Here is a 16,207-nt window from a genome sequence, read left to right on the forward strand (position 1 = left end):
CGGCCCCGGGTCCGTGACGTCATCCGTCGGTGCCGGCGGGGGCTGCGCCCCTCGTGACGTCATCCTCCGGTGCCGGCGGGGCTGCGCCCTTCGTGACGTCATCCGCCGGCGCCGGCCGGAGCTGCCCTCCCAGAAGGCCGCGCGGGCCGCGGCGGAGGCAGGTGGGCGCCAGGCCCAGGCTCGGGCGCCAGGGCTGAGGCGGACATACACGCTGCGAGACCCCCGCCGCGCCCCTCCGCGGGCCGGGCGGCCGGCGCCATGACGCTGTTTCACTTCGGGAACTGCTTCGCCCTGGCCTACTTCCCCTACTTCATTACGTATAAGTGCAGCGGCCTGTGAGTGCGGGGCTGCCGCGGGGCGGGGAGGACGGGCCCGGGCCGACCTCTCCTCACCTTCCGCTCCTGCAGGTCCGAGTACAATGCCTTCTGGAAGTGTGTCCAGGCCGGGGTCACCTACCTCTTCGTGCAGCTGTGCAAGGTGAGGGCCGCCCGGACCCCACGCGGCTGGCCCCCAAGCTCACCAGACCCAGGGCTCCGCCCCCGCTCGGATCCCCCCCGGGTGGGACCGCCCTCGGGACTCGGCAGAAAACCCACAGAAGACGACTTTGGAAGGAATGGAACCTGAGGAGGAGAGGTCTTGAAGCCACTTTTGCATAACACTTTAGTAAAATGGAGCAAACTCAGCTGTGTGGTTAAGAGGGGTTTTGGTGCCGGCAATAGCTGTTCACTAACCCCCAAGGCCCACACAACACTAACACAGCACCTCCCCGGACCTGACCTTGATCCCCTGCGATGGCCACTTAACTCAAACTTAAGCACTCTCAGGGACGGGTCTCCTGCCCTCAGTCACCCCTGGTTCTGTTGCCTTGCCCCTGTCTGGTGGTCCCTCTCCCACATGGCCCCAGAACCCCAAGGTCCTTTCCTCCACATACACACTAACTTCTCACAACACCCACGTGGTTGATTCCTGTCACCTTGAGGTGACCTCTTCGCTTTCTCTTTTCAGATGCTGTTTCTGGCCACTTTCTTTCCCACCTGGGAAGGTGGCATTTATGACTTCATTGGGGTGAGTGGGGCCGGAGAGAGGAGGGAGGGAATGGGGTGGGCCCTCTGGCACCTGTGCTTACTCAAGCTTCACCCTGACCCACAGGAGTTCATGAAGGCCAGCGTGGATGTGGCAGACCTGATAGGCCTAAACCTTGTCATGTCCCGGAATGCCGGCAAGGGGGAGTACAAGATCATGGTTGCTGCCCTGGGCTGGGCCACAGCCGAGCTCATTATGTCCCGGTGTGTGCAGCAGCCTGGAGCCCAGATTCCTGAGATAGGACATCTGGGTTCCAGAGGGGTGCTGGCGGGAGGGGGCTCAGATTCTGAGTGCTGGGGGTATCTGGATACTAGAGAATCTCTCCCTTGCCTTCCTTAGCTGCATCCCACTCTGGGTTGGAGCCCGAGGCATTGAGTTTGACTGGAAATACATCCAGATGAGCATTGATTCCAACATCAGTCTGGTATGCAGTCCTGCTCTCTTACACATGCGCTTTTGCTGCCATGTTCTTCCCCAAGACCTGGCCCTGACACCCTGCCTCCCTCCAGGTCCATTACATCGTTGCATCTGCCCAGGTCTGGATGATAACACGTTATGACCTGTACCACACTTTCAGACCGGCAGTCCTCCTGCTGATGTTCCTTAGTGTCTACAAAGCCTTTGTCATGGAGTAAGCTGGGTTGGGTTTGAGGTAGGGTGGATCCAAGTAGGGCTGTTTTGTTGCACTCCTTCCCTCATTGTGATGTTTCCCCCACAGGACCTTTGTCCACCTCTGTTCCCTGGGCAGCTGGACAGCACTGCTGGCCCGAGCGGTGGTGACAGGGCTGCTAGCCCTCAGCACCTTGGCCCTATATGTCGCTGTTGTCAATGTGCACTCCTAGGTGGGATATCCCAGACATCACATACCTTTTGCCTGTTTGCGGGTTTCAGTGAAGTAAACAGTATTTGGAAATTTGTTTCTGCCTCCATTTCTCACTATCTCATACCAGTACCATGCTCACCAGGGTTCCAGGGACACCCCCCACGCTCCCCCTCACCCCCGCTTTCTGGCTTTAAAGCCAGATAACAAGCTGAGAAACTAACACTGATTTGTCTTGTGTTCTGGGAACAGTGTCTTGGCTTCTTGTTTCCCCAGGGTAAACTGAGGGCTGGAAGTAGAGGACCTTTGAGGGCCCTCGGGGAACAAAAGAGAGGAGCCTGAATCTAGGAAAAGGTTCTTGTGGACTTCGTATAGCCTCACTGTGACCCTCTTCTACATGGGCCCTTCTCTAGAGTTTCAGCCCCAATCTCCCCTACTAATCCACCCTTTGTGTGGCAGCTAAGGGCATCTATTTGAGACCCTCATCATACTAGTTCACGCTCCCTGCTTACAATCATCTGTGGCTCTCCATTGCACACCGAACAGCCCAACCACGTGACCCTTGGTCTTGCTCTTGGGGCAGGTCTTGGTGGTCCTGAGCTCTTCAGTGCTTTCACTCTCAGGTCAGATCCTGGCCTTAGTCTTCTCCGGGAAGCTGCAGTCAAGTGGCAGAGCATTTGCGCCCTCCAGTTTGGCGTTGCCTGCGATGCCACCCTCCCTGCCTCAGCCCTTCCTCTCCGGATCCTACTGCTATCGGTGGGATCCCCTGGAGCATGGGATAATTGCCCCCTCCATCCTCTCCACCAAGCAGTTGAGCTCCTGCCATAATGTTATTTAACCCTGGGCCTAGGAAAGCACCAAGCGTACCTCTGCTCTACACTTGGTGTTTTCACCCTCAGACGGGGCAGCCTCATCTAACCCCACTCCCTTCTCCTTGCCCTGACAGGGCCCATAGGCATCAGGAGTGGAATGGAAAGGTGAGAACTTGGTCACCCTGATTTGGATGTGAAAAGGGAGCAGGTGAGGTACTCTCCTAGCCCACCTGGGTGATATGGAATGGGTTGACTTCCTCCCGCACCTCCCATCCATACCCCACATGGCCCGTGATACGTGTCAGGACAAGTGAAAGTCACAGAAATGACTATTCAACAGTTTGCTGAGCAGGGATTCTGGTCCAAGCTCCCTACTTGTGGCTGTCACGTAACGTTGGCTTTCATGGAGCTCCGGCAGATACCAGGGTAGCACAGGCCAGGGGCATCAGGTCCATGGAGTCGGACGCCTGGTTGGCGTGGGACTAATGAGCTAGACTGCTGTGATCGGCGCTGTGGTGGGAAAACGAGAAGTGCCGCCTGAGCAGTCAGAATGTGGGAGCTGGCACGTAAAGGATGAGTTCATGGGACAGAGGGGAAAGGCAGTTGGCTAGGCCTTGAGGTCAGAAAAGTTTTGGCCTTTGCAGCAAAACATAACTGCAACAAGTTCCAGGGGTCTGTGAGACCGCAGCAGTCAACCCAATTGCAGAGGCTCTGAAGGCTGCGCTGGAGAGTTAGCATCGGGCAGTGGGGAGTGAGGGAGGGTTCTAGGTAGGGGAAGGACTGTCAGATTCAGCTTTAAAAGATCTCCATGGAGAGACCAAGAGCAGAAGGTCGACGGGTGGGGGGAGGAGGAGAGTGGCTAGATGCAAAGAGGTGGTAGTGACCAGAGGGCAGTGCGTGTGTTTCCCAGAGAGCGGGAAGATGACAGGTGAGGAAGGAAGGAGTGGAGTGACAAGTCGGCTTGTGTCCCACAGGGAAGGAACCACCTGATGGACAGTAGACAGGAGCGAGTTTAGAGGGTGATGCAGAAGCCAGTGTGGGTCCCCTCGGACGTGCAGGTGAGGCTGGAGGCAGGCAAATGGGGGCTTCAGTGAGACCTGAGGCTGCTGGGGTGGGGTCTGGGATGGGGGGATTGTGGTGAAGACAAAAAGCCTGGGGTCCAGACTCAAACATGGGAGTAAGAAAAAGTGTGGTAGGGTAGGGAATGGAACTTTCCAGCAGCTAGAGGGTCAAGTTTTGGGGTGAGAGCTATGAGAGCCTCCAGGAGTGGACGAGGGACTAGCCAGTGACAGGGTGCCTGTTGCAGGAGCAAAGGCAGCAACAAGTGCAATCTCAAGCTAGCGGAGACGATGCTTCATATGGAAAAGACTTGATACCTGTGTCAAGGAGCCTCCAGAGGGAGAATGGGCACTTAAGGAGCCCCGGGGTGGAGGTGTGACTGGTGGAGTGCATGAAGGAAACCCACGCTGTAATCCTAGACAAGAAATGGGATTCACTCCCCAGGGAACATTGAGTACCCACCGTGTGCCGGGCTGTGTTCTAGAAACGAGTTACAGCCCCGAACAGGGACCCCCAAAGCTATAGGGTAGAGGGACCCCAGGGGCTCAAACATTCACGATGGCGCCCAGCACTAAACAAAACACTGTCCACATGAGCTGGTTTATTACTGACATGCAAACAGGAGTGTTTTTAAGGAAGGTCCCCCAGGCGGTCCTAGGGAAAGACCTACTTTGCAGGAGCTGCTAGCTCCTGTTCCCCATCAAAGGCCCCGCCAGCCCAAAGAGAAGCCTCCCCAAGGCCAGCTCAGAGGACAGGCGGGGGACTGCTTCTCCAGGAGGGTGCACCCCTTGGGCAGGGGCAAGGGGAGAGGGGAAGGTCCCCTTGAGGTTGAGGTGCTGTGGCCTGCAGGAGCAGACGGGCTAGGACTCGACTGCGGCTGTCCTGGTGGCTGTCCAGAGGGTCCCATGAGTCCGGCCCCCTCCTGGCTGTGGTGGATGCAGGGAGGACTTAAAGGCAAGAATCCCTCTAATAGTAGAGTTCTTTATCCCACCAGCCTGCAAGAGAGAGAAAAAGGGGGCTCAGACTACCAGGGGCTGCAGGTTGGGTGGGGGCCATGGGCTGAGAGGTAATGGATCAGGGCAGGTTAGATGAGGGGCCCCAAGGTCTTGGAGGCTGAGTATTGGAGATCGAAATTCAGGGCAGCTTCTTTGAAAATGTTCCAGCTGCACCCCACCCCAGTCCCAGGGCCCACACTCACTCCCCGGGCCACAGCGAACTCCAAGTTTCCGGATCTCATCATAGATGAAGATGAGGAGGCCAAAGGGCATGGGCACCAGCCACCACTGGTACCTGAAGGCACAGGTGTGATGGCAAGGTGAAGGCTATCCCCAGGTCTGGGCTCCACATACCCATCCCTCTGCTCGCGCCTCACCAGCGCTCACCGAATGGGCATGAAGTTGAAGATGTTGGGCATCCCCGGGCAGTAGCACAGGAAGCAGCCGATGCAGACCTGGAACACGATGGCGATCACCAGGATCTTGTTCCTGCAGGAGGGGCAGGACGGGCTCAGAGCGGAGGACTAGAATAGACGGGCCAGCAGGAGTTGGAGGCCAGAGGGAAATGAGGGTACTGGGTCAGAGGAGGTTAGATGTCATCTATAGCGAGCCCTGTCCTTAGACATTTAACCCTGGAGGGCCCCGCCTCTCCAGCAGCAGATGCGGCCCTCTACTTGAGGAAGGGACCGGCCGCTGAGAGGCATGTGGCGAGAGCTGTTGGCCAATTGCTGGAAGGAAGTTAACACTTGGTACTGGCACATCTGATCCCTGGTCAGGATCTGATGGGAGTCGGGACCAGGACCCAGCAGGCAGGGCGAGGCAGGGCAGGGGCGCGCCAGGGACACCTGAAGAAGCCCTGCTGGAAGACAGAGAGGCGGCGCGTCTTGCGGATGAGGACGTCGGCGATCTGGCACATCTCGATGCTGATGAAGAACACGGTGTAGCAGGTGTACTGCTGGTACATGCGCTGCCCGAACGTCTGTGGCCGGGAGGGAACAGAAGCAGCCTGAGCCGGGCCGAGCACCTCTGCAGCCAGCCAGGCACTCGGGGCTCACGCCATGAACCCCTAAATGTTCGCCCTTGCATCAGAGGCTGAGGCGGGGGAGAGGTGAGACCCAAGACCCGCCAGGTTGGCGGGATGCTGGCGTGGGGGCCTCAAGACACCTTGGTCTCACAGTGTGGATGTCAGCACCTGGGCAAGCGGAGGGCAGATCAGTGACTTATATGAAAGGGGCGATGCAGAATGGCCTAGGCACCTGAAAGGAGGGGCCTGGGAGAAGGAATCGGGATCCTGAGGCAGTCACGGCAAGGGCCTGTGACTCCAGAACCAGGTAGAAGGCAAAAAAATGAGTGCAGAGGCTCAGGGGGACAGGCACATGCCCCCTTAAGGGGGCAGCCACTGTTCAGCCTGTTTGGCCCTTAGAATTATTTTTAGTGCCAACTCTTGGAGTAGGGGACACTTAACTATGGGCCAGGTACCAAGTGTTTCGTGTGTGTTATCCTACTGAGTCCTCCCAGTAATCCTCTGGGGTAGACTCAACCTTCAGCATGCCTCAGTCACCAGAAGGCAAGTTAACACAGACTTGCAGGTCCCTCCCAGAGTTTCTGACCCCAGAGGCCCAGGATGAGGACAGAGGATTTGCATTTCAAACAAGTTCCCTGGCCAGGGGACCACCCTGTGAAAGTCACGGAGATAGTCAGTAGCAATCGCTCCACTGTACAGGTGGGGAAACTGAGGCACAGAGAGACAAATGAGTTCGCCCTGGTCTGCTTTGATGCAGACCATGAATCCGGGCAGTCTGGCCGCAAGGTCTGTGTTCTTAAGCCCAACAGTGAATGTTTAAGGGAAACATCCTGACCTATAACTCTACAGGACAAGCTGAACACCCTTGCTGGCCCCTCTGTGCCCAGAACCTTCTTAAAAGTCAGTCACGTGTGCAAGTGCTGTGTATAAGCGATGTTACAGGGAGATAACAGTATAGGGGCTGGTTCCACACCTGAGATGATGTGTCAGGGTCAGGACAGGGACAGGACCCATCTGCAGGGTTTGGGAGCTCGAGATGATGGTAGGGAAGGCCCCTCACCCCAGGCCTGGCAGAGTCTGGGTGTCCAGGATGCTTTGGCTGAGCTCTGACTCACCCAATGGCTGAGTAGAGCGTCAGAGGGTAGGTGACATTGAAACCAAGGGGGCATGGGGGCGGGGGGAGGCGGGGGCGGGTGGCGTGCTCACCCACTCCTGGCCATAGCTGTCCTGCAGATCTTGTAGGTGGGTGTCCTCCCACTGTGGCCGCAGCCCCACACACAGCAGTGGGAACCAGCCCTCCTGGGCCATGGCCGTGAAGTAGTCCGTGAAGCCAGCAAATGACTGGATGGCACCTGCGGGAGAGACGACGAGACACAGGGAGAGTTGGAGACACAGAAACAGGGACACAAAAGCAGTGACGTGGAGACAGTAGCAGACATGGAGAGCAGAGACACAGAAACCAGGACCCCAAGAAAGACTGATAGTGATGTAAGTGACAGGGCACAGAGAGATAAGGAGCAGAGATACAACCACAGAACATAAAAACAAGGAGGCGGGCCTCCCTGGTGGCGCAAGGGGTTAAGCACCGCACTATGAAGCAATCCGCAGCCTCTGCAGCATGAGTTTGATCCCCGGCCTGCCAGAGAGAAACCCACACGGCACAGCAGACCTCTCCTGTCTCTCCCGCTGCTCCCCTCAGCAGTGTATTTCAGTCAACCCGCCTGTTCTGTTCCCCACTCTGTCTCTGGTGAATCCTCTCACCCCCCACACTTCTGGCCTGTACCCCAAGCTCTTGTATGCATAAATAAATCTTAAAAAAAAAAAAAAAAAAAACAGAAGGAGGCAACAATCCAGAGCTAGGCACGAACAGACCAGAGACAGCCCAGACACAGGACTCAAGTCATCGTGTGCAGAAAGAGACTCAGAGAACGAGAGAGACACGGGATCAAATGCAGACACAGAGACCCAGAACAGGCCTGAGGTGCGGTCCCGGCAGGAGCCTGCCTGGCTGCCACCACCGCAGGCACTCACCAATCTGGAAGTAGGAGTAGGCAGCCAGGGGCTCGTTCACCAGCCGGTCCCGCTTCGGGTTCCGTGGGCGCAGGTGCATGATGTCACTCTCCGCCTTCTCGTAAGCCAGGGACACAGATGGAAACTGGCCAGGAGCAGAGACCCAGGGTTAAGGGTTTGCCTGGGCCCTGCTCCCAGCTCTCTGAGTTCCCCTCCCACACCCTCCAGCACGCAGGCAGAGGACGGAGGCAGGACCTGCCCAAACCACACAGCTGCACCTGCCTGGACTGTCCAGGTCAGCCTGGTCCCTGTCAGGAGTGTTGGCATGTCCATGTCCAGTCTACATTTGTGTCCACATCTGTCCTGGGGTTCATCCCCATCAAAGCATCTGCATTTAGCTCCGATATTCTCTCCTCCTTTCTCCTGTTCTGTGTGTCTCCCTCCCGCCCTCCTGCCCTCCCTTCCTCTGCATCTGGAAGAGTCCATGGGGTCTCTGTCGTCATGTCTGCCCCTGAGCACGCGCCTAGGGCACTGCGGGGGTGGGGCGAGGGCTGTGGACTCACAATGTCGGTGCAGAGCTCTATGAAGAGGATGGTGATGCACCCGAGGGGCAGGGGCACGCTGACAGTGATGTAAATGAGGTACGGAGTCAGCTCGGGGATGTTCTTGGTCAGTGTGTAGGCAATGGACTTCTTCAGGTTGTCAAAGATCAGACGGCCTGTGAGGTATAGGGGGCAGCTCAGACTCTCGCAGCCTACCTCCTCCTGCGCCCGTGTGTCCGCCCCAGCCTCTGACCCGGCCCCGACCCTGCTCCACGCCCGTGACGATGGAGGCAAAGTTGTCATCCAGCAGGATCATGTCGGCTGCATTCTTGGCAGCATCAGAGCCGGCAATGCCCATGGCCACGCCAATATCTGCCTTCTTCAGGGCTGGGGAGTCATTCACACCATCCCCTGTCACCGCCACGATTGCTCCCTGCAGGGAGTGGGGGCAGGCGGGCAGAAGGTCAGCGAGGGGCCAGCCCAGGGCCAGCCCAGCCCACCTGCCTGCCCTCCTCCGCAGGGGCGCACCAGTTTCTGGCAGCTCTCCACAATCACCAGCTTCTGCTGGGGACTGGTGCGAGCGAACACCATCTCAGGGTGAGTACGCAGAGCCTCCACCAGCTCGGAGGGGTCCATGTCCTTCAGCTGCATGCCGTTAATCACGCAGGCGCGGGCGTCCCTGGGGAGTAGCAGGGGGAGGGCATTGCTGGGGTCTCGGCCTACATGCGGTGTGGGAAGGACTGAGGAGGGCTGAGGGGGCTTACTTCCGATTAACTTGGTCTACGGGCACGCGGAGTCGGGCAGCGATGTCCTCCACTGTCTCGCTGCCTTCTGAGATGATGCCCACGCTGGCCGCAATGGCCTTGGCCGTGATGGGGTGGTCCCCTGTCACCATGATCACCTGGGGGGGGCGGGAACCAACAGATCTTGATCTCCCAAGATCAGCTCAATCTCCCTACCCTCTCGGGTGAACTCTGCTAATCCTCATTCATTGGTTCAACAATCATGAGCACCTGCGATGTGCCTGGGACATAGGCAACAAGACAGACAAAAATGCCTGCATCCCCCAGAATGTGTCAGTTTCATGAGCCAATATGTTCCTTTTGGGGTTCAAGCCATTTTCTGGTGGGTTTCTGTCACAAGTTTCTCAACCCCAAAGACTGCCATGGTCCTCTCCCCTTGGCTCACCCGGATGCCTGCCGTGCGGCACTTGAGCACGGCGTCAGGGACAGTGGCCCGGGGCGGGTCGATCATGGATACAAGTCCGGCAAAGCACAATTCGCTCGTTGGAAAGTTCATGGCCTCCACGTCGAAGCTAAAGCCAGGCGGGAAATCCTTCTCATTCAGGTAGAGCTGGCAGAAGCCTGACCAGAAAACAGGGAAATCAGCGAAATTAGTAAAATAGCCAGGCCCTTTGCATCAAGCACCTGTGGATGCCCGACCTGGGCTGAAACCTGCATTCACAGGAGGGTTTCACAATCATCCCGAGACTGCTGGCCTCCTCTTCCAGCAAATGAGGCTCAGAAAGGGAACAACTCTTACCAGAGGCGACACAGCAAGTCAAGGGAAAGAGCCAGAGTTGGACCACAGGTCTGTGTCTTCCAAAGTTGAAGCAAGGATGAGGGAAATTTAAGGAGTCGGGACAAAAATTGGCGGAGGTCCAAGGTCAGGACAAGGATTGGGGTAAGTCTGGGGCTGGGGAAGATCAAAGAGTGAAGAGGAGGAGGCTGAAAGGCAGAGGTGACAGCAAGAACAGGCCATCCGTGGGGGCAAGAGCTGGGGAAAAGCAAGGGCTCACAGGTGGAGTCAAGATGGGGAAGTCTGGGGTAGACAGGCGGGAAGGGGAGGGATCAAGGCAGAAATAGGACATAGACAAGGGTCAGGAGTGAGACAGGGAGTCCACAGGGTGTGGACCAGGGCAGGGCAGCTGTGGGCGGGGATGGGAGAGGTCGGGGTCACAGCTGGCCAGGCGGGTCGGGTAGGGTCTGTTAGCCTGTCCCGGTCTCCGGGCCGTGGGGGTCTCACCCAGCACGCGCTCGCCCAGGCCTCCCAGGCTCATATAGGCCGTCTGGAAGGCCTCGCGCCATTGCTCGTCCAGCGGCAGCTCCTGGCCCTTGATGAGGATGGAGCTGCAGCGCTCCAGCACGCGCTCCGGGGCGCCCTTCATCACCAGGACGTGGCGCTGGTCCCGCGGGTCGTCCAGGGTGTGGATGGACAACTGTGGGCCGGTGAGGAGAAGGGGTCGTGGACTAGAACCCCTGGGAGGGGCGGGCGTGGGCGAAGGGCAGGGCTGAGCGCCTGCAGACCCCAGGCCTGAGTTGAGGGGCTGGCGCCCGCCAGGACTTTGGCAGACACTAAGGGCTAGGGCGCGGCGAGGGCACTGGCTAGCGTCCCGGGGCCGGCGTGGGACAGGAGTCTGGAGTTGGAGTGGGGTCGAATTTGGGACGCAAGTTACTCCCCGGGTAAGAGCTACTAGTTGAGAACTGGAGAAGCGCGAGCCCGGGGACGCAGGGGCTGTGGGTGGCCGGGCCGAGGGTGAGCTTTGGCTGTGGCAGGACAGTAGTGGGGGTGACTTTCGGCTCTGGAAAGGTGGGAGCCCTAGAGCAAAGCGCCGCCGAAGGCCAGCCCTGAAAGTGGGTGCGGCCTAAGGCGGGCGGGACCCTGTGTGGGAGGGGCTGTCCCTGCCAGGGCGTGGCGCTGCGCACCTGGAACTTGTTGGTGGAGTTGAAGGGGATCTCGCAGACTTTGGGGAAGCGCTCGCGGTAGCCCATGGCGTTGCCCAGCGTCAGCTCTGAGAACTTGAGCAGCGCGGTCTCGGAGGCGTCCCCAATCACGATGCGCTGGGAACCACGGGGCTGAGTGTCAGGAGCGACCCCGACAGCCTCAGGCTCCCGGGGATCCCCCCAATCGCCCCCTCCCCCCTCACCTTGGGCACCGGCACCGAGTCCTGGCCCGACTTGAAGGCAGCTCGGTTGCACAGGGTGAGCACGCGGCTCAGCGCGCGCCAGGTCTCCGAGGACTGGTCAAATGTCTGCCCTGCAGGGCAGGCGTCGGGTTGGAGTGTCCAAGGGACTCTGTGTTGGGCTCAGCCCCCAAACCCTGGCTTTCCCATACCAGAACGGTGCCCCAGCCCCTCGATGCAGGCTGGGAAATCTCCCCAGACCCGAGTGGGACCCAAACGCCTTCTCATGCCCAGCAGATCCTTCTCTGCAGACCCAGTATCCAGTCTCCTGCCAGACGGGGCGCCAAACCCCTTCACAGACCTAGGGCTTAGACGGTCCCTGGACCCAGGACCCCACCTCAGACCGAGGGATGGAGTCCCTCTCCATTACAGCAAAGCCCCCCCAGCTTCCTCAGCAACCTCGGCTGCCGTCTGTCTCCATCGCCCCAGCCCCCACCTGACTGGTCTTCTGTGGTGTCAGCTGTGTGGATGTGGTTGTCGAACCACAGGTGGGACACAGTCATGCGGTTCTGGGTGAGGGTCCCTGTCTTGTCGGAGCAGATCACGGATGTGGAGCCCAGCGTCTCCACTGCTTCCAGGTTCTTGACTACACAGTTCTTGCTGGCCAGCCGCTTGGCTGTCAGGGACAGGCAGACCTGGGGGACAGGGTGGAAAACGCAGGCGTTGGGACCAGCCCTGGCTTCCCGCCGCTCCCCTCCTCTCGCTCTGTTCTGGGGGTCCAGGGCAGCCATGGCATTATGCACACAGGATTCCTTGGCAAAAATCAGGCTTTTCCTCGCCTCCACACTTCTGTCCAGCCTCTGTCTTCCACTTGGGATGCGTCCGCACTCTGCCCAGATGCATAGCCAGGCCTCTCTGCAAGCTGCCGGCTGAAGTTCTTTCTCTCTCTCTCTTTTTAAGATTTATTTATTTATGCATATAAGAACTGGGGTATAGGTCAGAGGTGTGGGGGTGAGAGGATTCACCAGAGACAGAGTGGGGAGCAGAACAGGCAGAATGACTGAAACAAACTGCTGAGGGGAGCAGCGGGCGAGACAGGAGAGGTCTGCTGTGCCATGTGGGTTGCTCCCTGGCCGGGGATCAAACTCGTGCTGCAGTGGCTGGCTTCACAGTGGATAGCTTCATAGTGCTGCATGTTAACCCCTTGCGCCACTAGGGAGGCCCCCTGAAGTTCTCTTAAGTTCTCTTATCAACAGAATCAAAATGGCAAACGAACATTCCCTAGGCTCCTCTGGGAGGGATCGTGGGCTAGGTATTGATTGTCGAAGGCCATTTAAACTCAGCTTCCACCGGCCAAGCCCGGCCTGGTCCTCTCTGAGTCCCCAGTAAAAGCTGAGTAGATGGGGATGGGGGCAGCAGTGGGGGATGGACGATGGGAAGGGGGTGGGTGTGAGTGGATAGATAGACAGAGAGGGAGGTGATGGAAGGACACCTGGATGAATGGACAGAGGGACGGGTCTATCAGCTCAGCCCTCTGCACCCCTCTTCTGCCTCCCCAACTCACCGTGACAGTGGCCAGCAGCCCCTCGGGCACATAGGCGACCACAATGGCCATGAAGAAGACCATGGCCCGCAGGAAGGTGTAGCCGATGAACATGGCCACCACAAAGAAGGTAGCACCGAAAAGGATGGCCAGGCCCGCGATGATGTCCACGAAGTGCTCGATCTCGATGGCAATGGGTGTCTTCTCGTTTTCCACGCCTGAGGCCAGTGAAGCGATGCGCCCGATGATGGTCCGGTCGCCCGTGCTCACCACCAGGCCCAGGGCTGTGCCTGCAGGGGGCGGGAGGGCGGCTCAGGGCCCGCTGGGCAGCCATGTGGGGCACGCAGGGTAGATACTAAAGGAGGAGCAGTGACGGAAGGCGGCGTGACCTGGGAAGGCAATCATGGGGGCTAGGGAGGTGGTGTGACCCAGAGAGGCGGCAGCCACAAGGGGGGAGTCAGCAGGCGGCAGATGCAGCAGAAGGGGGCAGGGAGGCAGCGCAGGGGGCTGTGGAGGCATGTGGGCCCCTGGGCGGGCGGGCGGGGGTCTCACAGACCCTCAAGGCACATGGTAGAAAAGAAGGCGATGTTGCGGGTCTCCAGCGGGCTCTCGTGCGTGCACTCGGGTGAGCGGGTCTGCGGCTCAGACTCTCCGGTGAGCGAGGAGTTGTCCACCTTGCAGCCCTGGGCCTGGAGGATGCGGATGTCGGCCGGCACCCGGTCCCCGCCTTTCATCTCCACTAGGTCGCCCACCACAAGCTGATCCGCGTTGATCTGGAACTTGTCCCCGTCGCGGATGACTGTGGCTTGCTGTGGGGCGGGGGCACCAGAGGTGAGGTGGGCAGTCAGGGGCCGGGAGTGGCTGCCATGCTCCACAATGGGAATGGGGGGCGGGGGGGGGGAGGGTGGACCTCTGGGAAGAGATGGAGGCCGCAGGCAAGAGCGTGTTGGGTCTGATGGGAGGGGAGCTGTCTGGGCGGAGGTGGAGTCTCTGGCACCTGAAGTGGCTTGGGGCTGGGGACCCACCTGGGGCACGAGGTTCTTGAAGCTGGCGATGATGTTGGTGCTTTTAAACTCCTGGTAGTAGCCGAAGCAGCCCGTGACGACAACCACGGCGATGAGGGCCAGTGCCAGGTACAGCTGGGGGGCGGGAGGGCGGCAGCTGGCATTACCACCAGGCTGGGCGCTCCCTGCACAAGGCCGCTGCCTGCTCCCTGGCCCTCTGGAGTTCTTGGGGTCACCTCTGTGGTTTCCCACTAGGAAACCTCATGCACTGTCCACCGTGCCTGCGGCCCCTCTCCCAAGTCCCTCGCACCCAGCCTTGCCTGCCGTGCCTTCTGAGTGTCTTGTGTCCCGCTGGCGTATTCTTGGTCTCTGCGTCCTCCCATCCTAAGTCCCCATGTACTGGGGCTGGCATCCCATGTCACCATGCACGCTGGCCAAAATGCTCCCTTTTCCTGTGCCCCCCAAGCCTTGCATTCCATGTTTTCCAGTCCCTGCATGTCCAGTGTCTCCCCACATCTCCCCAGCCTGTGTCCTATGGCTTTTCAAACCCATGTCCAATGTCACATGTCCCTAAGCCCCATGTCCCTCATCCTGACCCCTTAGCGTCTGGTCTTGCATCTGGCTGTCCTCTCTGTCTCTGTGCTTCCATGCCAAGTGGCATGTCTCTGCAGCACGGCCCTAGTCTCGTGTCCCATGTTGAGTCCCAGTGTCCGCTGTGCCCTCTGTCGTTGGCCTGATTGTGTGCTCATGCCCTTGTGTGCCAAGGTTAAGCTTGCATGTCTTTGCCTTTTTATCCTCACTCATGTCCTCCATCTCTGAGACAAATTCTCCAGTGTCCCCTGGGACCTATGCCCTTGGGCCTGTCCCAGTGTCCTTCATCCTCCATGACTCACACCTCAGAATTCATTTCCATGTCTGTGTGGTCATTCCATGCTCCTCACATCCTGTGTCTCCTGCTCAATGCCCTCTGTCCCCCAGGTAGGTCCCTGTGCCCCTCTGCCCCCCAGCACCCACCACTCACATTGTCGTCATTGGTAAGGTCACCCTCGCTGGCCTGAATGGCAAAGGCAATGAGGCAGATGGCAGCAGCCACCCACATGAGGCACTGCAGCCCTCCTGCCAGCTGCCGCGCAAACTTGACATACTCCGGGGTGCCCTTCGGTGGCCTCAGCGCGTTGGGACCATCCCGCAGCAGCAGCTCTGCTGCCAGGCTGGCAGACAGGCCCTGCGGACAAGACAGGGGCAGGCGTGGGTGTCTGCTGGGAGGGCTCCTTCTCACCAGCACCCCTCTATGGGGGCAGGTTTTCCGTGTCTGTCTTCCCTTTTTTCCCAGTGGCTTCCCCCTCCCCCTTCCCTCCTCCATCTCTCTCCACTTTCTCTCTGCCTCTTCCTCTTGTCTCTGGCCTGTTTCTCTTATCTCTTCTTTTTTTTAAAGATTTATTTATGCATGCAGGAACTGGGGTACAGGCCAGATGTGTGGGGGTGTGAGAGGATTCACCAGAGACAGAGTGGGGAGCAGAACAGGCAGATTGTGAAATACACTGCTGAGGGGAGCAGCGGGCAAGTCAGGAGAGGTCTGCTGAGACATACGCGGGTTAGCTCCCTGGCTGGGGATCGAACTTGTGCTACAGTGGCTGCAGGTAGCTTCACAGTGTTGTTCTTGCGCCACCAGGGAGGCCCTCTCTTATCTCTTTTTCTCTGCTCCTCTTTGTCTCTCTTTCAACTCTTTCTCTCTATTGCTTTTTCCCTTTTTTCTCTCTCCCTCTCTCCCTCTCCCCTCTCTAAACCCACCCCCACACCGCCACCCCTGCTCACCTTAGTGGCACTGGTCCTGTACTTCTGTTCCAGCTCCGCCACTGACAGCTGGTGGTCATTCTGCGTGGTGGGGACAGGACACTCACTGTCCCCGTTGGGCTCTCACCAGCCCCCACCCTGGCCTTCACACCCCTCCCCACCGCCTTCGCCGCCACTGGCCGCTGCTCACCATCTCCATCTCCTTCTTCATATTTTCCAGCTTGTCCTTCCTCTTGCCCCCGCCATTCTTCTTCTTGTTCCCACCAGGGCCAGAGCCCAGTTCGTAATTCTCCTGGGGAGGTGGGGAGAGGGGAAGCATCAGATTCCACTGGAACCCCTGCCTCTAGCTGCTAACCTCTGACGCACCCCCAACCCAACCCTGGGCTCCACTCACGGTCTTCCCCATGGCGCCTGGTGCAGACAGCTGCTCTCCTGGGCCAAGACAGAGCCCGGGGTCTGGACCAGCCCTAATATACCCAGGAGGGAGGAGGTACAGCAGGACTGGCCTGATTACAGCTGATTATGGGTCTCCTTGTGGTTTGGAGTGGGGGTGGAGTCCACAAAGCTTGTATGGAATTAGCTCAGGACATCCTTTCCCCCTAACACTTGGGGTGACCTC

The 16,207-nt window shown here is 58.8% G+C and overlaps 2 protein-coding genes across 2 annotated transcripts; one reads left to right on the forward strand and one right to left on the reverse strand.

The window, feature by feature from the left end:
- The first annotated feature begins 154 nt into the window (after positions 1–154).
- TMEM147 (transmembrane protein 147) lies at positions 155–1,999 on the forward strand. The gene is made up of 7 exons (XM_037517998.2): positions 155–335; positions 408–477; positions 1,006–1,065; positions 1,150–1,286; positions 1,423–1,507; positions 1,593–1,714; positions 1,802–1,999. Exons 1-7 carry the CDS (start codon positions 259–261, stop codon positions 1,923–1,925), a joined length of 675 nt encoding a protein of 224 aa, XP_037373895.1. The 5' UTR covers positions 155–258; the 3' UTR covers positions 1,926–1,999.
- Positions 2,000–4,365: 2,366 nt separating this feature from the next.
- On the reverse strand, positions 4,366–15,908 carry ATP4A (ATPase H+/K+ transporting subunit alpha). The gene is made up of 21 exons (XM_037515494.2): positions 15,779–15,908; positions 15,610–15,669; positions 14,816–15,019; positions 13,816–13,929; positions 13,347–13,599; positions 12,812–13,080; positions 11,744–11,942; positions 11,272–11,381; positions 11,051–11,185; positions 10,371–10,563; positions 9,534–9,709; positions 9,110–9,246; positions 8,874–9,024; positions 8,610–8,778; positions 8,367–8,521; positions 7,825–7,948; positions 7,000–7,145; positions 5,615–5,748; positions 5,157–5,258; positions 4,973–5,064; positions 4,366–4,769 (listed from the first exon to the last, which is right to left on the reverse strand). The coding sequence occupies exons 1-21, from the start codon at positions 15,905–15,907 to the stop codon at positions 4,741–4,743; spliced, it is 3,081 nt and encodes a 1,026-aa protein (XP_037371391.2). The 5' UTR covers position 15,908; the 3' UTR covers positions 4,366–4,740.
- Positions 15,909–16,207: the final 299 nt, after the last annotated feature.

This window comes from Talpa occidentalis, unplaced genomic scaffold, assembly GCF_014898055.3.
Source record: "Talpa occidentalis isolate TD23 unplaced genomic scaffold, MPIMG_talOcc4v2.1 talOcc4.17, whole genome shotgun sequence".
Classification (NCBI taxonomy): Eukaryota; Metazoa; Chordata; class Mammalia; order Eulipotyphla; family Talpidae; genus Talpa; species Talpa occidentalis.